General features: G+C 41.7%; 3 protein-coding genes across 4 annotated transcripts; 2 read left to right on the plus strand and 1 right to left on the minus strand.

Annotated features, from left to right (window-relative positions):
- Nucleotides 1–201: 201 nt before the first annotated feature.
- wbp2 (WW domain binding protein 2) lies at nucleotides 202–7,962 on the plus strand. The gene is made up of 8 exons (XM_085283766.1): nucleotides 202–452; nucleotides 1,515–1,623; nucleotides 1,850–1,985; nucleotides 2,070–2,162; nucleotides 2,250–2,396; nucleotides 2,481–2,603; nucleotides 3,667–3,743; nucleotides 6,590–7,962. Exons 1-8 carry the CDS (start codon nucleotides 394–396, stop codon nucleotides 6,635–6,637), a joined length of 792 nt encoding a protein of 263 aa, XP_085139892.1. The 5' UTR covers nucleotides 202–393; the 3' UTR covers nucleotides 6,638–7,962.
- On the minus strand, nucleotides 7,849–13,496 carry trim65 (tripartite motif containing 65). Of its 2 annotated transcripts, none has more exons than XM_085283765.1 (8): nucleotides 13,361–13,496; nucleotides 12,529–12,980; nucleotides 12,306–12,401; nucleotides 11,948–12,178; nucleotides 10,855–11,023; nucleotides 10,674–10,763; nucleotides 10,356–10,573; nucleotides 7,849–9,975 (listed from the first exon to the last, which is right to left on the minus strand). In XM_085283765.1, the coding sequence occupies exons 2-8, from the start codon at nucleotides 12,976–12,978 to the stop codon at nucleotides 9,667–9,669; spliced, it is 1,563 nt and encodes a 520-aa protein (XP_085139891.1). In that variant the 5' UTR covers nucleotides 12,979–12,980; nucleotides 13,361–13,496; the 3' UTR covers nucleotides 7,849–9,666. The 2 variants fall into 2 exon arrangements, with proteins under 2 accessions (XP_085139891.1, XP_085139890.1); XM_085283764.1 differs by having other exon boundaries at nucleotides 13,327–13,389.
- Nucleotides 13,497–13,796: 300 nt separating this feature from the next.
- mrpl38 (mitochondrial ribosomal protein L38) lies at nucleotides 13,797–18,780 on the plus strand. The gene is made up of 9 exons (XM_085283768.1): nucleotides 13,797–13,907; nucleotides 15,004–15,192; nucleotides 15,298–15,429; nucleotides 15,513–15,715; nucleotides 15,805–15,877; nucleotides 16,021–16,066; nucleotides 17,301–17,459; nucleotides 18,258–18,394; nucleotides 18,542–18,780. The coding sequence occupies exons 1-9, from the start codon at nucleotides 13,823–13,825 to the stop codon at nucleotides 18,676–18,678; spliced, it is 1,161 nt and encodes a 386-aa protein (XP_085139894.1). The 5' UTR covers nucleotides 13,797–13,822; the 3' UTR covers nucleotides 18,679–18,780.
- The last annotated feature ends 2,119 nt before the right edge of the window (nucleotides 18,781–20,899 follow it).

Here is a 20,899-nt window from a genome sequence, read left to right on the forward strand (position 1 = left end):
TCTTACGTATATGATGATTTTCTAGCATTATTACTATTATTAGAAGCTATATTGCAATTGGTAGAACCTTGTAGAGCTCGTGTCGGTCATTTAAACGTCATTCAGTCATAGACATTTGATCGTAAATTTATTAAAGAAATATTTAAAATCAGACTGAATGTTTTGAAAGGCTTAGGGCAAACCGACTTTTTAAAGGGGCGTGACGTCACGCGGTGGGCGTTTCACACGTATGGCGGAAGGGCAGGTGCTGCAACCTCAGCTGGCTCTGTATCACAACAACCGTTATCCGCGCGGAGGGAAGTCACCGAGGATCCAGAGAGGCCTTTGGATACGTTTTTCTGACTGAATAAAACAGTATCTAATCTTTTCCAGACAATCTGGAGGGCCGTCGACATGACTCTGAATCAGAATCACTCGGAGTCCGGTGGTGTCATCATCAACAACAGTGAAAGGTAACGTCAGTTAGCAGCTGTTAGCTAGCCGTTACAGTTAACCAGCCACGGATAAGTTATACCCGCTCTTTGGGACGAGCGTCACACCAGACTCATTCAAAAATAATGTGGCTCTGACATGTCATGGAGATAGTTTACATATCAGTAGCACTGCAAATGCAACATTATTATTCGGTTAATACACAGACACACCTGCCACACAGTAAACGCTGCACTGAATTTCTAACTTTTAGCATTTGGTAGCTTATTTTTTTTAAACAAACATATGTGTAAAAGCTTTTGTCGAACACCGTGAAATAATAATTTTGCTTTCATTTTTAACTACAGTATCATTTTTTTTCTTTTTACAAAGAGCCTTTTATATGATATAGTGCGAATTGAAGAGTTGCTCCTAATCGATGCAAAATAAACCTCTGAATGCTTCACGACTAGCATGGCTATGTTAATTATTTCAACGTCATTTTTTCTAATCTAATATTCGCGTCGCATCTTACAGAACCGGGTCCCGGACTCTTAGCCGAAATATGGCCCTTCAGTCTGTTATATCATCACCGCAGACTAGGATTACATAAATGTTTAGTGGTTTTTAAATGTTGTAATAAGTCTAATGTATCGAGGATAAAACGTTATTTCGCCTCATTGCAGGAATAGCTGAGCATATATTGCAATGCAATAGCTGCATAGCCTTCAGTCTGCGCTCTGGCCTGGCCTCTGTGCTAAAGTATTTGTTTTGTTTATTAGCATGAGTCAAAAATAATGGCCAGCTTCTTCTAGAACATGCTGCAGTGTAATGATAAACCCATTAGAGCTAACCCGGAACCTGTAGTAAGCTCTGTCACTAGATGGCATGTTAATCCTCTGCCTATAGTACTTTGTACTAAAGGCAATGGACGGTTGCACAATAACCCAATGATCTCATTTTAAGCTTTTAAGATGAAAGTAGGTCAAATGCTTATACAAACATTACAGATTTTCTTTTTGATGCACACAAAAAATGTTGGAAAGAATTCTGGTTCCTACAATCAGCTGGTTCCAGCGTCTCCTTTCTCTTTTTGGATCTAGTGTGCTGATGAACCATGACAATGTGGAGCTTGTTTTTTGTGACACGGAAAGGCTGCCCGAAGCCTTCAGAAAGAGCAAGAAGGGCAGCATCTACCTGACTCCATACAGGGTGAGTGACAACACCACCAAGTCTTCCTCTTTGTTTAGCCGAAGCCTTGTGCTGGCATAATGGTGCCACAATTCACATCACGTACTAGCAGAGCAGAAGAGCAGAACTCCATCATTCTAATTACTATCATTTAAGGTTAGTTTGGGAGTAGCTAATTATTAGCTAATTATTAGAAACAGCATCATATTAGCTGCTAATATGATGCTGTTTCTTCTTTTAATCCCAGGTGATCTTCCTGGCTAAAGGGCGGGATGCGCTGCAGTCTTTTATGATGCCTTTCTACCTGATGAAGGGCTGTGAGATCAAACAGCCTGTCCTGGGAGCCAATTACATCAAGGGCACAGTCAATGCAGAGCCTGGAGGTAGGTGTACTTTTTCCCCGTTATGCTGTAATGGAACACGCAGCATCTTGTGTCTCTAAGCCCTCTCTTGAATCTCTCTTGGAGGCGGTTGGGAGGGCAGTGCTACTTTCAAGCTCATCTTTGCTGTTGGAGGAGCCATAGAGTTTGGCCAGTACATGTTGCAGGTTGCAGCTCAGGGTATGTTAACAAAGCAGAACACATGAACTAGTACAGTTCCTGATATTTCATGGACTTATTAATCGATTTACTGCCTCACATTTTCAGCATCCAGAGGTCAGCCTGTAACTGCTGGCTTTGGTGGATGCCCCTACATGGCTAATGGGGCCTACGCTTACCCACCTCCACCTGCTAATGGAATGTACCCAGCAGGACCTCCACCCGGCTACTCCTACCCTAACCCTCCTCCTCCAGGTGCTTTTCAGAATTGTCGTCAGCTTAGATCCACATCTTGTGAAAGTGAAAATTAAACTGCAACTCTCTGTTCTCGGACTCCAGATGGATTCTACGCCACTCCTCCAGCATTTGATGCCTCTGCAGCATACATACCTCCACCTCCTTATTCTGCTCCTCTGGGTCAGCAGCCACCACATGATCCAGACCTCCCCTCCTCGGCAGCAGGTGAAAATCTCCGGTAGAGAAGCTCTGACTTCAGCTACAGCCTAAATAAAAACATCATGCTATTAGGAAAAAAGGGATGTTGAGTTTCTGCACGCGTTCATCACTCTATTTTATACTTTAACATTTACATATCATGTTGGAACAGATCTGCTCACACAGGTCTTGTTAGAAAAGAATAGAATGCCTTTGTCATTTCATAAATGTACAAACATTATATGTGAGTACAGAATCTTCAAAAATTGTTTCTGTTCATCTGGACGTTGCGTTTTTCAGTGGGAGAAATGTTTCTCCTACTGAAAAACGCAACGTCCAGATGAACAGAATCAACTTTTGGAGATTTACTTACCTGGATGATTGAGCATGCAACAAGATGTGAGTACAGAACATATACAAAAGGAGAGCTTTACCAAGACCCAGTATAATGTTAATGAAATGTCTTTCATTATATTTTTGCTTTTTCCTGCCACACCAAGTGAAATATCTGCTGTAAAAAAATCATTTGTCTTTAGTATATATTTAGTGGTATATAGATTGTGGACCTTGATTGTTTTAAAAAATATTCTCCTTTATTGAATGATTACAGGTAAATTTTAAATTGAAAACTAAGAAAAGTAATTTGTTTGGAAAGTGTGGATAGTTTTTTTTTTTTCTCAAGATATTTGAAGCGATGCATACAGTACATTATTGGAAGTACTTTGTGTTGTTTGGGCCTGGATACATAAAGCAGTAGGAAGGGCAACATGTTGCCTGCTTTCTAACAATGAATGCACTGCACTGATATCACATGAGCTTAATTCAGCATCACAGAGATGTTGTACTAAGGAATTTAAGGTTAAAGATAAGCTAATGTCAGATCTCCAAAATATTTAAAACACTTTGCGCTGGAAAAATGCTATCTGCAAGTCATGGAGATTTTAAACTGCCGTTTTTTTTTTCTCTCTCAATGCAAAGGCCGTCGTACCTGCAGCGCGTTTAGCACCTCTCATCTCATATGTCCCGGGGGTTATTAATAAGACCCATGTTTAATTAATGAACCCCTCCTTTGTCTCACTCACTTTCCCAGCGGAGGCCAAAGCCGCTGAAGCAGCAGCGAGTGCCAGCTGTGCCACACTGCCCCCTACACATGTGTACCTGCCGCAGGTGAGCTGCCCTTCATGTTTCTGCTTTACAAGTTTTTTTTAAAATGAGAATGTAAATCTTGTCGAAGATTTTCTTTCAGTGGCTGTGAGACAGTGTTTGAATTTCCATGTCTCTTTGAATTGAGCTGTATTTCCTTTCCATTTGTCATCTGTTTGTTTGTAGTCATTGCTAGTATTGCTATACTAACAGTGACTGCAGATCCAAAATAAACTCATTTGGTGTATAATTTGAAAAGTGCTGGCCTTTTTGTATACAGAGGAGTGTATTTTAGCGCAGTGTATTTGCATGATTTTTAAACGTATTGCTAAATTTAAGCTGGGGCATCAAGTCAGATTAATTTACCAGTGTAGAAAAAAAGTCATTTTATTTTATTTTGGTGTTGGGAATTTGTGATTTTCCTTTACAACCATTTCTAAGGTTTACAGAGAAAGAAGCAAAAAAGAGAAAATATCCAGTGAGCAGTTCTGTGGGTGAAAATTCCTTGTTTTGGGATGTGGTGGAATGTGAGATTCATATCATTAATGCGCAGACAGCAGATCTCCACCAACTGTGTGATGCTACAGTCCTGATCAAAGTTTAAGACCACTTGGAAAATCATATTTTGCATGGTTGGATCTTAACAAGGTTCCAAGTAGAGCTTCAACGTGCAACAAGAAGGGCAATCTACTGTCTGGACAACAGCTCCAGAGAGGAGATGCCCTTCATGCAGCCGTCTTCACCACTTTGGAGAAATGTGTAATTTGTTTCAGCGCTACGGTTAATGTACAACACTGAAATGTAGCAATGTAGTTGACAGATATCAGCCTTAAAATGCCATTTAACGATGAATAACCAATATATTATCACATCAAATTTTTTTTCAGTGGGAAAGAAATCAGGTCAGATATTTTCCATGGGTAACATTTCGTGTTATCCCCTGACACAAAAACCATAATAAAAGCAAAATAATCAGCACAGGCATTGGCCATCAGCCATTAACATCAGAAACATCCCTACCTGCATCATTCTGCAGAAGGTCAGCCAGTCTTTACAGGGAGTGCAGAATTATTAGGCAAATGAGTATTTTGTCCACATCATCCTCTTCATGCATGTTGTCTTACTCCAAGCTGTATAGGCTCGAAAGCCTACTACCAATTAAGCATATTAGGTGATGTGCATCTCTGTAATGAGAAGGGGTGTGGTCTAATGACATCAACACCCTATATCAGGTGTGCATAATTATTAGGCAACGTCCTTTCCTTTGGCAAAATGGGTCAAAAGAAGGACTTGACAGGCTCAGAAAAGTCAAAAATAGTGAGATATCTTGCAGAGGGATGCAGCAGTCTCAAAATTGCAAAGCTTCTGAAGCGTGATCATCGAACAATCAAGCGTTTCATTCAAAATAGTCAACAGGGTCGCAAGAAGCGTGTGGAAAAACCAAGGCGCAAAATAACTGCCCATGAACTGAGAAAAGTCAAGCGTGCAGCTGCCAAGATGCCACTTGCCACCAGTTTGGCCATATTTCAGAGCTGCAACATCACTGGAGTGCCCAAGAGCACAAGGTGTGCAATACTCAGAGACATGGCCAAGGTAAAAAAGGCTGAAAGACGACCACCACTGAACAAGACACACAAGCTGAAACGTCAAGACTGGGCCAAGAAATATCTCAAGACTGGTTTTTCTAAGGTTTTATGGACTGATGAAATGAGAGTGAGTCTTGATGGGCCAGATGGATGGGCCCGTGGCTGGATTGGTAAAGGGCAGAGAGCTCCAGTCCCACTCAGACGCCAGCAAGGTGGAGGTGGAGTACTGGTTTGGGCTGGTATCATCAAAGATGAGCTTGTGGGGCCTTTTCGGGTTGAGGATGGAGTCAAGCTCAACTCCCAGTCCTACTGCCAGTTTCTGGAAGACACCTTCTTCAAGCAGTGGTACAGGAAGAAGTCTGCATCCTTCAAGAAAAACATGATTTTCATGCAGGACAATGCTCCATCACACGCGTCCAAGTACTCCACAGCGTGGCTGGCAAGAAAGGGTATAAAAGAAGAAAAACTAATGACATGGCCTCCTTGTTCACCTGATCTGAACCCCATTGAGAACCTGTGGTCCGTCATCAAATGTGAGATTTACAAGGAGGGAAAACAGTACACCTCTCTGAACAGTGTCTGGGAGGCTGTGGTTGCTGCTGCACGCAATGTTGATGGTGAACAGATCAAAACACTGACAGAATCCATGGATGGCAGGCTTTTGAGTGTCCTTGCAAAGAAAGGTGGCTATATTGGTCGCTGATTTGTTTTTGTTTTGTTTTTGAATGTCAGAAATGTATATTTGTGAATGTGGAGATGTTATATTGGTTTCACTGGTAAAAATAAATAATTGAAATGGGTATATATTTGTTTTTTGTTAAGTTGCCTAATAATTATGCACAGTAATAGTCACCTGCACACACAGATATCCCCCTAAAATAGCTAAAACTAAAAACTACTTCCAAAAACATTCAGCTTTGATATTAATGAGTTTTTTGGGTTCATTGAGAACATGGTTGTTGTTCAATAATAAAATTATTCCTCAAAAATACAACTTGCCTAATAATTCTGCACTCCCTGTATTTATTTTGTCTCTACTTTGCTGTGAGACAGTCACTGATGCTAGCAGCTATGCAGAAACCACATCAGTGGATGACCTGGTTAAGGTGTTACAGCAAGTGGAAGTCACTGATAAAACCACGTTTTATGGGGTTAAAAGCCAGTTGTTTGCCACAGCTTCAGTCTGTGAATGGCAGTAATCCAAGACCACTGTGTGTTCCTACTCTTCTGTTTACATGGCACCATCTTTCACATGCTCAAAACAAAACTCTCCTCTCTTTCCAGGACAAGCCTCCTCCCTACTCTCCTCCAGAAGACAAGAAGAACCAATAGACCTGCTTAATGTCTCCCTCATTCCTCTTTGTCCTCTATCTTCCATCCTGCTGGATCTCATTATTTCTCTTACATTAACCGGACAGTAGGAGGGCCAGTATGTTCTTTCCCCCCCCCCCCCCCCCCCCCCCCAAGATAATCAATTTTTTTCATCCTAATCTCCTTCCAGCTCATCTCCATTTTGATCTAACCTTAAAGTCATCCAATTGCTTTCCCGCCTCAGCCTGCATTCCTTGTAACGACTCATATATTGTAATCAGCTTCATTCTCTTCAAATGCACCTTTACGTGATGTAAAGTAGCAAAGAAGAAGTGTTGGTAGCAATTTCTGAGGAAGAACAGATTGTTCAGGCCAAAGTGTTTGGAGTGGTTTTGAGGGCTTTTTGATTAAAACCTTGTAACCTGATGAGCTATTTTAGTATTTCTTGCCTTGGAAGCCTCCCCAGAATCGTGCAGCAACCTTAACTTCAGCTGTGCTCATGATGTCCTGTGACTGTCTATAAAACTAGACTCAGATAAATGATAGTAAATACTTTGCTAACCTGTCCAGAGGCGAAATGAACGCAGTATTTTATTTTTCTATTATTTGTGTGTACAGGCTTTTAATATGTAGACTTAAAAATAACATTATTTTATCAAGAACACTAACCTAAAGAAGAACTAGCTTTTTTAACGAGCGGGTCGCAGGGTGGCCCTACCTGCTTTGACGCGTTTTGGCCGACGAGCGGACCACAAAGATTAGAGCGGCGTTGAGCCACAGCAGCCAATCCCTGATCCTGGATTAGAGCAGGGGAGAGGACGGCTGGGCTTTTGGAGGGACCGACTGCCAGGAGGGATTATCTTTATAATGTTGCAAGAGCAAAGCAGTCACCCAATGATGTCACTCCCTATTTTATTACGCTTCCAGACGTTAGAGAAGACGCACGGTCAGACTCACCATCAGCCTGCTTTCATCTTCACTGCATTTTTAACATTGTATACACAAACAGAACCATCAGTGAACTCTTGTTTCTGTGGTCGTGATTATTACTCTTCAGTTTGAGGTCCAATCTGAGTATCTCATCTTCTATTCTTCCTTCCTCTGCGGTCTCCAATCTATATACTGTATCTGTGGCACATCTGCGGCTGATTCTTTGCACTTTTAGAATGCTATGCATTGGGTTCCTGTATGCTCCGTCATGGCTGTGTGTAAAATAAAAATAAAGCTCTGTATTTAATTCAAACTAATTTATTGAATAATTAACAACTCGAGTAAGAAAACAAGGCATGAGCTCAACTGATGCATGTATGCATTGGACTGGATTTTAATAAAGAATTCAGAGTGTCTGTCTTTATTTCAGCAGAGTATTGCTATCATAAGTTTTAATAGTCCACAGTATAGTGCATTAGCAGTTCTGACAAACATATGCAACAGTCAGCAGGAAGAGTGACAGAAAGTTTTCCCCCAATCATTAGGCCAAAACAGCCAAATGTGCTTTTCCTCAGCTGTTCCTTGTCTTCAGGAAACTTGTGCAAATCCACAGCAGTAACCCACTTTAAATGTGCTAAAAGTTCTCAGCTAAGCTAAGATTTGTAAACCCTCATAATCTAAAAATCATCTGCCCCAAAATATGCACACACCAGCACAATACATCAGATTCCGGCTCAGCACCGTCAACCGTCGGCACCATTTGTTTGCGCAGTCAAGATCAGATCGCAACGTGATAACGCAGCCTTCGATTTTCAGTTGTGTTCTCAGTAGTAGCGCTACAGCCTGCAACATTTTTCTTTCACCTACAGTAGCTCACATACTTCCGTAGAATGAGCTCAGCATACATGTGAATATTATCAGAAAACACAATGAGGTTTGGACATGTATGAGTACAATATTTACCCTAAACATCTGAGCCTTGAAATTTTTTTCCCAAGCATCCCTTTACATTTGCTGTTTTCATTTGTATGTGGACATATGCTCTGGCACAGGCGGATATTCATCAGTTTCCATCTGATACAATTCACTCTGTGTGATGAACATAAAGCTACAAAAGTGGGCCCATTATGCTTTTCTGTCGGTTTGTGTCTTGGTAACCCCGACCTCAAGTTTCCTGAAAATATGAATGAGATAACTTCCGAGTGAAGTCACTGAAGATATTCAAATTGATACAATAGGTGAATCTACTAATATGATGCTTTAATTGAACTTTAAAAATAAAGTCAGGACAATATCGAATTTCACCTTTGCTAAAAAGAATCATAAATTTCCCTTAGAGTCAATTCATGTTTTTCAAATGGAATGAGTGTAACAGGTCCTCGCCAACCTATAGGAAACTTCTCATGTAGCCTGAAGTGCATTTCTTTAGGGCAGAATCAAAAATACTCAAATCTGACATGTGTAAGACCGTGTGTTCAAGTTGTCCTCCTGTGCTGGCACAGAAACAACACAGTATTACTGATGCATTCACCTCCACCTCAGTAGGTATCTTTTCACTAATCACACAGCATATATTGTAATGCTATTTTGGAAAAAAGAACATTTGTTTCAACAAGGGTGTGTGCCCTAATTAAAGACATAATCCAGCATGTATGCAGAGTTCAGTGTCTCATGAGGAGACACTTGTTTCTAAGCTTTAGGTAATGAAAGCTCAAAAGTGTGACCCACTGAAATGTAACTGTTTTTTTCCTACCTGAAATAGGACACATGAACATTATTTATCACATGTTAAAAAAAATGAATTAGTGTGAACTAAAACTGCAAATCGTTTTAAAAGCCCCTTACGTATGCATATAAACGGTTTCCTTAGCAACATTGTGGTAAGTGACAATGCAAAACCAAATGGCAAACATGTTAGAGGAAAGAAAATCCCAGTAAGTCAGTTCTTCTACTAAAAACAATGCAGGAAGGCAGTCGTCCCAGAAGAGAAAAGTGAATTTAAAAGAAGCTCCTAGATTGTTTGGAGGCGGGGGGAGGGGGTTCTTTATGTCAAGTCAGATTGTGGCCATGATTCATAGTATTCCTAGAATTCCACTTGTTCCCCTCTTCTACAAGTCCGCTCATGAAGAGCAGAGGGTGATGCTGACCCCCTCTCCTATCCAGCAGGCGGGAAACAGCTCCTGGGTGAAGGCACAGTGGAAGGCGTGCAGCCTTGTCTGGCCGGCTCCGTAGTAGGTAAGCGTACCCGCCTCGTAGTCCAGCAGCATGCCGATGCGGCTGTGATGGGAGTTGCCGGGGATGGTCTCCCGCCGGCCGTTGTGCCAGGCGCTGAGCTGGTGCTCGTCCAGTTGCAGGCTCCAGGACAGTTCATTCATTCCCACCATGCATCTCTTGCCCTTTTCCTTCCTGGGGATGCTCTCGTAGGTTACCTGGGGAGGAAGATGCGCAGAACAAGTGAAACATTAGCATCCTGTGGTCATTTCTCTGGGAACAATGAATCCCTGTATAACACATAAGGAAAATCTGTTGAAACATTCTCGACTGATCAGACAGAGTGGATCTACTATTGAGCAGGTTCATGTAACATGTGTGGGTCACAAGTTAGGTTCCTGAGCTTGTTACATGCCGATTTCCACCTGTTGTGGACTGAATACGTGCAGCTACAATCTGCATGGAATCATTAGTTCTGATGACCTCTACATACATATCAACGATTTATTCGGCAGGACCTAGAATGTTCCCGTTAGCGACCCTCTACAAAGCAATGTGTCACAAAGCCACAGCCTACACAGCATTATGATATCCTTACCCCGAGGTAGGCCCAAGGCTTGGACACCTCCAGTTCCCAGTAGTGCTGTCCGTGTTTGAATCCCTGAAAGCACAGCACCTGCCAGGTGTGATCAAAGCGGGCTTCATGAGCGGGGACAGCGCGTGGCCCTGATGTCAAGTGCTCAGCCCTGCGGTTCTCCTGGGAAAGAACTAGATGCCCATTGGCTGTCCGTGGGTCAAAAGTCAGAGAGCATCGGTCTGTAAGAAGGAAGAAAATGAATCAGGCAGATTAAAGCTGGAACAGTGATCTAGAAAAGTTTTAGAGGTCCTTAGTTATAAAATGTCTCTTAGAACTCACAAGCACTGAGGCCCTCCTTCCCAACAGGGTGGCACGGAGCAGCGGGGCTGGGAACCACAGCGAGTACTGGCCTCTTGTCCTGAGGAGAACCTGGAAACCAAAGACAATGCATGAGAACACATGAGGACCGTCTGAAGGCGGATCGAGCTAACATGCTTCATCTTTCCTAGTGACAGGTCACCTTCTCTGTCATGACCCACAGCGGTGGCCACAGCTTTCTCCAGGTCCTCAGACACCAGCTTAGACACTCGGGAGAGGATGTCGGTGACGCCGTTTAATCGATCCTGCAGGGTCGAAGTCACATCTGTGGAAATATCCTTGAAGCGCGGGACTTCTACGTGCGATGATTCCTGTGAAGAAGCGGGTTTCAGGCAGTGCTTTAACGAATAGGCAAAAGTTTCAATGTCTGATTAATTACTTTGGTTTGACCTTACAGCTGAAACAGTGAGTTTAAGCTGCTTCTGCAATTGTTAAATGAAATAAAAACTCAATTCTAATGACAATTCAAAATCACCTGCCATTCATTACATTATGACATGTGTCTGGATCCTCTACAGTGTGCTCCTAGAATTTGTGGTTAATAGGTTTCAGGCATCGTTTCTGTTAAACGGTGTAATTATTGCCCTAGCTGGCTCAAATAATGCCTCTACTTGTCTGGCCCACACACTGTCGATATGTAAAAGACGCCATTGTGATGTTTCCCACTGGTCAGGAAAGCATTGCTGTGAAGCTGAGAGTTGGAATATTTTCTCAGTGCCTTTCAAACCAGACAGATCGAGCGCAAAGGGGAGACTATAACTTACAAAATAAGTATCATGCTGCATTCACTGGCCTGGAACTAAAATCTGACAAAATAAACTTATGTGGAAAGTTCTTAATGAGATAACAAATAAAGTAAACATTAATTTTCCAAGATGTCTCTTGTGACACTCAATTTTTTACGTGGCTCATAGGAAAGGCGTGACAAGGCCTGGGCCGCAACTCTGATAAACTTTGTAGTCGAAAGAAGCGAAACACTGAGGTTTTCTGTGATTGAGCAGATACCAGCCTCGTGTTGTTTAATTAAGCCCACATTTCGTTATTTAAAAAAAATGCTTGTGCAGCCATCCAGCAGTAGGAAGCTTGCTGAAAGCTCTACGCATCCACTTGTGCATGTTACATGAAACAGCAACCTGCACATACTTACCTTTGTAAACTACTGGGACTATAAAATGAACCAAAATAAAAAACCAGATCCTCCCCTTCCCAAATGTGTAAAGGCAAGGGATACAAACCCTGATGAGGTCAGTATCAGGGAGGTCATGTAGTGCCGCAATTTGGTCTTGGCGCTCTCTGAGCAGGCGGGATTGCTCGCTGAGTTCGGTTAGCCGCGCCTCTGCCTCCGCGAGGGCTGCCTGCTTTTCCACCTCAATAAAAAGCACTGTTGCCTCCTGCTTCTCGGACAGGATTTTCATCAGGTTAGAAAACTTGGCGTTCACCCAGGCTGACGTCTGCTCAAGAGTTACCTGTTAATTTAAAATATGCTGTGTAAAATAGTTGCTTGGGTTCATTTGGGCACACGCTTTCGATTTCTTTTATACTTAAAAGCCTCCTTTTGCGAAGCATTTACAAAGGCTTAAAGTGAGAGTTTACCTTAGCTTGATTGATATTCTCAGTCAAGTCATTTATACTTTTCTGCGTCTCTTCAAGCAGTTTCCCCACGTCTGTATTCTTCCTTTCCAGCAGCAGCTGTAATGAAAACATATCAAGTCAAGAAAAAAATCATTTATTCTTTCACAGTCATACAAATATGTGATAATCATCATCTATAATCCACTCCCAGTTTTAAATCTGCAGAGGCTTTGTGTTTGTATACCTCTTGAGTTTCCCTTTCTTCCTCCAATATGACCCTTTCGTGGTTCATGCACTCTGACTTTTCACATTCGTTGCACACAGACCTTTTGTCCTGCCTGCAGTAATAAACCAAAGGCTTTTTATGGCGCTCGCACAGCAGCATGGCTCTGGCCCCTTCACCTCCTCTCACCAGAGCATCCCTACATGAGGGGCCAGCGCTGTTTGCAGTCTCTGCCAGGACCGACAAGGACACATTACGCCTCAAGACAGGTCTAATTTTGAACTCCTCATTGCAGATGGGGCACTGAGGGCCAATGTCAGACTGGCTCTTAATGTCCCAGTGCTTGCTGATGCAGCTTTTACAGAAGGTGTGACCGCAGGGGATGGTTACAGGATACCGGAAGAACTCCAGGCAAATGGAACAGTTTAGGTTTGCATTCTGAGACTCCATCTCTGAAGACATGGCAGACATCTCTGTAGAGGGAAACAAAAAAGGCTGAGGTTAACCATAATATGACACCTTTCGAGACAAACAACTTCATTTCGTTTTTTTAAAGAAAACAATTTTATTTTTGGGCAGGAAAATATTCTTTATGAACTGGCTTAACATTTATAGGGAAAAATAACAGGCGAGCAGGAAGGCAGCAGTCCCAGATTCTAATGTCAGCTACCACACAAGTGAACGGAAAAGCTAATGTTAGCCAGCGTTAGCATGCTTTCAAGTCATTCAACGTTAGCGCGGACTGTTACAAACAAATACTCGTCAACATATTAAAATGGTCAAAAGATATCTTAAAACAGAGCACCATTACACACTCACCAGCAAGATGCTGTACCAAAAAAATAATTCTTACCACGTAAACAGATAGATTCATGCAGAACACTGTATGAATATCGCTAGATGAAGCGTTCCGGATGACGTATGACGCAAAAAGGGACGCCTTCACGTGCTTTCGAGAAACCAATGAAATTAAAAAAAGACCCATATATTTTGTATTTTGTATGCTATGAGACAAACTGTAACACTGTTCCGCTGTGAAGTTGCGAGGGCAATACGACTTAATTTATGTCAATCGTTTGCTTTATTTTGCTTTAATTAATGTAGAATAGATATTTACTGAAACATTCGCCTCAAAAATCCTTACATAATTTTTTACATAATATACATAATTTCTTTATGTATTAAATTTTAATGTTATAATGTATATGACTGCATAATTCAGTTTTAAGTGTCTTCTTTTCTTTTTTCCCTCTCGGCCACCGTATTCTGTTTAAAAAAAAGAAAAAAAAGTAGGGGCGGGGAAAGTCATTCCAAGATGGCGCTGCGCACAGTATGTGCTGCTGCTTTACGGACCGGGACAGATTTAGGGGTCAATAATGCGAGGGCATTTGTCACGACAGGTATGGAGTCCATCTGTATTTGGCAATTTTTAAAATACTTCCTGAACGTCTTGAATATAGAAAATATTTCGGTAGGTTATATTAGTTGCAGCAGAGCCCTGATGCACGCTGTCCCCTTACAGACATGGTAGAAATCTCATAAACAAATGTGACGAATAAATTTGGTCAAGCTAAACATTGATCAGGAAAACAACTGAGGTGTTGTAAGAGTGTCAACACATTTAATGCTAAACGGCTCATACATCAGTTACATTATTTTCTGGAAATTAGCTGCTACTGTTTTTTTCTTCTTCTTAATTTTGAACTGCAAAGTGTATGCTGTGCCATTATCCAGTGACTAATATAGTTATCAGTAAATACTCACAGCCATAGTTATAAAGGTGCAAAGATATCTGCCTTAGAATAAACAGGTAAAGTACGAGACAGTGAACTCATCACTCGCTGACAGTTGACTCGGAGTGCAAAATGTCCTCTGCACATTTCCATTTGTTTTGCAGTTTTCAGTCATGCTGTAAAACCAGCAACAAGCTGATAAATAACACAAAGAGAAATGAGGGGTGCTCTTCCTCCAAAGTCTGACTCGCCCACAGGCACTACACTGCCCAGTTAATTAACTTGATCCTCACTTTTCATGACATTTGTCTGATCCTCTGCCAAGACCCTAAAGGCATTGTTTTCAATTTTAAAGAAGGGGATTTGAATGCATGCTCTTGTTCTTTCTCTCCACCACATTTCCTCACATTTGGCCCATAACTTTTACGTAGCCTTGCTTACAAAGTAGAAAGGCGCTGAGGATGCAATGCCTACATCTGTGTACTTCACAGATGTAGGCAAAGTCATCCGCGTGGTATCAAAATGTAATGGATTCTTCCACCTCCCCACTCAGATTTGGGAAATCAGTAGCTTTGACAATCAAAAGGCACAGAAACATACTTTGGTGCAGAATGAATACAAATTAGGTGAAATAGAACAGCGCAGCAGCTGGAAAAGTAAATGTGAATCACCATCTATGATCACTATTGTACACTATCACTTTACCATTTAAAGATGTAGCATTTTCAAAAGCGATGTGTCTAACTGTTTGGGATGTTTCCAGCATTCCTCTGCAAACGGGTTCCTCCTTTGGGCCCGATGCCAAATGAAGAGATTGATGTTAAAAACCTGGCGTCGGTAGAGAAGTATCGCAGCTACAATCGTTACTTCAGGCAAGCGGCGGAGGCGAGGAACAAGGACGTATGGTGGAAGACTTACAGGAGCTACGTGGAAAACGCTGACCCTGAGCACGGTGAGATGATGGAGTGAACATCGGGGCAATGTGATGTCTTGTAAATGTCATTTTTTTAATGGTAAAAACTCCAGATAGCACGAAAGAATTCTGTTGTGTTTGAAGGCGCAGAGCGAGTGGACATCGGACTGCCCTACTATCAACCCTGCAGGACCAAAGAAGTAAAGAAGAAGAGGCAGGTGATGAAGGAGAACAAGAAGAACGTCGAGCTGGAGCGGGCGTCTCGTCTGCGCACGTGTAAGCTTACATCAGTTTCTAACGAATTCTCCTGTCGCTCTGTTTTGGTACCCTGTGGTAACAGGTTCCTTGTTGTCCACCAGTTAAGATCCCTCTGGATCAAGTGCAGGAAACTTGGGAGAAGACAACCGGGCCGTTTCATGTTAAAAGACTTGCGGACCACTATGGGGTCTTCAGAGATCTCTTCCCCATGGCTTATTTTCTACCTCAGGTTACACTCAAGGTCTGCTACAGCCAGGATAACGACACTCATGTGCACTATGGGAATCAACTGACACCCACTGAGGTACGTTAAGAGATTTTGATTCTATGTCCCCCCACACCTTTTATAAATCTTCTTGCATCATGTTCTTTCTGTTCTTTGTGGTCCTCCAGGCAGCGACGGCACCACAGATCAGCTTCAATGCAGAGGAGGGCTCCCTGTGGACCCTCCTGCTTACCTGTCCAGGTACACACAAAATGATCAGTGGACAGTCCTAAGAATGACTGGCTGTCTTTTAATACGTTTAAAAGTGAATCCACACAAGTAACTGAAGGATTCTTTACTTTTGCAGACTGTCCAAATTAAGTACAATTTTTTCCCCCCCTCAGATGAGCATCTTCAAGATAACGAGGCAGAATACATCCACTGGCTTGTGTGAGTAGTCTCATACCAGTCAAATAAGCTTTAAAACTATATGCTGACCATGTTGTGTTTATGCTGAGGTTCAAAAGTGCAATCAGATAATTCCTAAGTCAACAAGATCAATTTACTGATCTAATTTTCCAAAGTATAAGGTTTCCCACTAAATCTGAGCATCCAGTTTCACAAAACATATGGTAAATGGTAAATGGCCTGTATTTATATAGCGCTTTACTAGTCCCCATGTACCCCAAAGAGCTTTACATATCCAGTCATCCACCCACACATTCACACACACATTCACACACTGGTGATGGCAGCTACATTGTAGCCACAGCCACCCTGGGGCGCACTGTTTAACTGTGTGAGCTTCATGGTGCAGACTGCTGCATTTACAGAGCTTTGTCTCACAGGAGTAAGATTTAGATGTCAAAACTAGTTTATAATCAAAGTACATAATTTCCATATTGATTATTAAATGATTCTGATTCTGATCAGTGTAGTAAGTACAGTTTCTGTGTAAAAAGAGACATCTTGTGGCCAACTGAGGATACAACTCCTGCACAACCCCTTCAGCAAGAGAATCTGGTGGCTGTGTTCTGCTGTGGGAGCAGGGTTTTCATCCTCTTACACTAGTATTTTCCACATGTATTGGTCTGCTTGAGGACACAGTCAAATTGGTACGTGTTTGTTCTGCGTAATCAGTTTTATCCTGCAAATAAACCTTTCTGTGTTTACTTGAGTGGTCTCTGTCAGGACTGAGGAACACTCAATAATAAGGTGTGACACCTGTGAGAGATTTTGAAACTGCTTTCTACCAACAGAAACCAAACACCAAATGATGGAGTGACTTTTGAAAGAATTGTGTTCCATTGCTGCGGTAGACTTTCAGAGATTTAAAAAAAAAAAAAATCTGTGCCAAAGGTCACACACAGGTGGTGCTCAGACTGAGGCTCATAAGGTGGAGCTGGTGACAAACTAATAAATAGGGCATTTGTTTGCTCCCCAGCAAGGCGAACCCTAAAAAGGAAATGGAATAAAACAGAGCTTTGTTCTCTGCTCTTAACTTGAAGTGTAAGATGTTTTGATTGGTCAGATCATCTGGATGAGCACTAAAAAACTTACAGTCCATTCACTTTATGCTGGTTGGCTTACTGTCATTGATTTCTCACTTCAAGTTTAAATCTAAGCTAAATAAACCTCGTTTCGAGTTATTCATGGATTCCTCGAATGATCCATGTCTCTGCAGGGGGAACATACCGGGCGCAGCAGTCCAGGCTGGTGAGGAGCTGTGTCACTACCTGCCACCCTTCCCTGCCAGAGGAACAGGCTTCCATCGCTATATTTACGTGCTCTTCAAGCAGGATGGGCCCATCAACTTCCAGGAAAACATCAGGCCCTCGCCATGGTGAGTAGTACACTAATCAGAGTGGTGGATGATGTATTCTTTTTGGATGGAGTTACAACAATAACAAAGTCCATCCCAACAGCAAGTTACAGCAAGATACCTGTGACTAGGAAATGTGTTGTGCTCAGTAGGTAGGAATAACACTAATCTCAGTGTAGCATTAGCAACTGCCTCCCGAACCACCCAAACCTGGCATATATGTGCGGTTGTAGTGATGGATATACTACAACATATACTAAACACAATTCAAATTTAGAGGTCATTTTATGCGCGAGTAACCCATGTGAGCCAGACTCTCAGGCTGGTTGCTATAAACACTCTGCTACATTGAGTTTTTCTACTCTTGACTCTAAAATGTCATTAAGTGTTGAGATACCATATAGATAACATGGTGATCTCAGACACATAGCAGAGGACGGAAATTTAAAAGCAAAACTTGTGTTTCTGTGGGGCAACCACCATGTGGATGAATGGATAGAGATACAGATCTCTCTGTAAAATACTAGCATCGCACAATCACTATATAGGACCTGAATTATGACGTGTTATTGCAGACCACAAATGCTGGGAAAAAAAACTCTGCCATATTAAATATGCTTCAGACAAGTGGCTGATGCTCCTAGTATACCACAAACCTTAATAAATAAAATCAATTGTCTTGACATGTTGACTTTAGCTCGATTTAGCACAAATACTCTAAACACCTCCTGGATTAAAAAATGTATTGAGTGGGGACATAACTGTTAATCCTGTGTGATACCTAAAAACGCACTGAGCATGTATCGTCTCTCCACACAGCCATTCACTGGTGCAGCGCACGTTTAAAACGGTGGATTTCTACAGAAAGTACCAGGACAACATGACTCCTGTGGGTCTGGCCTTCTTCCAATGCCAGTGGGATCAATCTGTGACAGATACCTTTCACAACACCCTAAGTGAGTCACGGTGTGGGAAAAAGACAACACAATACATGCTGGAACTTGTTTCCCACCTCTAACGTGTTCATCTAAATTGGGCCAGGATTTGTGTGGCAGCTGGTAATGTGAGTTTAACGGTCTGCTTTCCTGCATCTTCTCCTGCAGACATGAGGGAGCCCGTGTTTGAGTTCATCAGGCCTCCAGTGTACCACCCCCCACAGGTCAAATACCCTCACCGGCAGCCCCTACGCTACCTGGACAGATACAGAGACGGGAAAGAGCACACCTATGGGATATACTGATTATCAGACACATGCACATTTGAGGAAACAGCAACAACAATGTGGAATTGTGTTTGCCATATTTATGTCATGATTGTAAAAATAAAGCAATTTTCAGCTGCACTGGGGCTGCATTTTATTTACCTTTGCCAAAAAACAAACATTTTATACTCACTAAACATCAATTATCAGCATTTTATTAATGATAATCTGGCAGGGATTTTTCCAGCCAGCAACACCAAATATAAGTCAGCAACATTTAACAGCTCAATAAGAAGCAGGTACATGTGGAGTCAAAATGTGATAGAAGTAACATTTTTATGCCTCAACTATTTATTTATTTATTTTTATAGTTTTAAGCCCACGAGACGTTCATGTCAAAGACCAAAAATTTGTCTAAAAGCCGTCTAGAAAAAGATACATTTATTCATACTTGATACTATAAACTTTTATTGCTGCAGTTGCTCTAATGTTGAGTAATTATCCCTAATTTTGTGTATACTGAAGCATTCAAAGAAATGTCAGCAGATGGCACTGCTGAGTTAAAATCCCCAGAGACCACACTGATGAGTCAGAACTTTTCAGGAACCTTATTTTAACTATGACTCATATTTGATTGTAAATTCTTAGCAATAATAGCTGCGGATCTTTGCTCATGTGTCTGTTTTATGCCAGTTTTGATTGATTGCACATTAATTTCATTCCATTTTTATTTACATAGCAACAGATGACAACAACAGATGCCTCAAGATGCTTTAAAAACTCTACAATAATAGACAGAGGGCAGAACCAGACATCTATTTTTCTTTCTTTTTTTTAAATGTGGTCCTTTCTGGCAGCTTTTGCAATCAGAATTGTGATCTGAATGCATGGTGGTGCTGAAGACATTTTGCTTTTGCACAAACAGCTATATAGAATCTCTATAGGCTCCTCTTATTCATGTGAATCTTTTATTTGTTTATTTATTCATTTCTTTTTGTGCTATTTCAGATATTACATTATATGTGGTATAATATGATAATGTCTAAGTCAAGGTAGGCAAGAGAAAACAAAAAGAGGAGCTGGTGGTGGCAGTGCTGTGACCGGATGGGGTTTAACTCAGTTCAGTTCAATTCAATTTTATTTATACAGCGTCAAATCACAACAACAGTCACCTCAAGGTGCTTTATATTGTAAGGTAGACCCTACAATAATACATACAGAGAAAAACCCAACAATCATATGACCCCCTATGAGCAAGCACTTTGGTGACAGTGGGAAGGAAAAACTCCCTTTTAACAGGAAGAAACCTCCAGCAGAACCAGGCTCAGGGAGGGGCGGGGCCATCTGCTGTGACCGGTTGGGGAGAGAGAAGGAAGACAGGACAACAGACATGCTGTGGAAGAGAGACAGAGATTAATAACTAATCATCAAATGCAGAGTGGAGTAAACACACGCAAGTTAAAAGAGCTGAGTTAAGAATAAACACTCTGAGCACCTACTGCAGTGTAACTAGGGGAGGATTCAGGGTCACCTGGTCAGTCCTAAATGTAACCTTTTTCAAAAGGGAAAGTCTTCAGCCTAATCATAAAAGAAAATGTCTGTCTCCCAAATCCAAACTGGGAAATAATTCCACAGAAGAGGGGTGGGAAATCTGAGGGCTCTGCCTCCCATTCTATTTTTAACTATCCCAGGAAACATCAGTAAACCTGCAGTCAGAGAGCAAAGTGCTCTATTACCTCATACAGTACTATGAGGTATAAAGCAGTCCTACATACAGGGAGTGCAGAATTATTAGGCAAATGAGTATTTTGTCCACATCATCCTCTTCATGCATGTTGTCTTACTCCAAGCTGTATAGGCTCGAAAGCCTACTACCAATTAAGCATATTAGGTGATGTGCATCTCTGTAATGAGAAGGGGTGTGGTCTAATGACATCAACACCCTATATCAGGTGTGCATAATTATTAGGCAACGTCCTTTCCTTTGGCAAAATGGGTCAAAAGAAGGACTTGACAGGCTCAGAAAAGTCAAAAATAGTGAGATATCTTGCAGAGGGATGCAGCAGTCTCAAAATTGCAAAGCTTCTGAAGCGTGATCATCAAACAATCAAGCGTTTCATTCAAAATAGTCAACAGGGTCGCAAGAAGCGTGTGGAAAAACCAAGGAGCAAAATAACTGCCCATGAACTGAGAAAAGTCAAGCGTGCAGCTGCCAAGATGCCACTTGCCACCAGTTTGGCCATATTTCAGAGCTGCAACA

This window comes from Mchenga conophoros, linkage group LG8 (assembly GCF_057382185.1).
Source record: "Mchenga conophoros isolate Kocher_MC1m ecotype Shallow Benthic linkage group LG8, M_conophoros_male_GT1.1, whole genome shotgun sequence".
NCBI lineage: Eukaryota > Metazoa > Chordata > Actinopteri > Cichliformes > Cichlidae > Mchenga > Mchenga conophoros.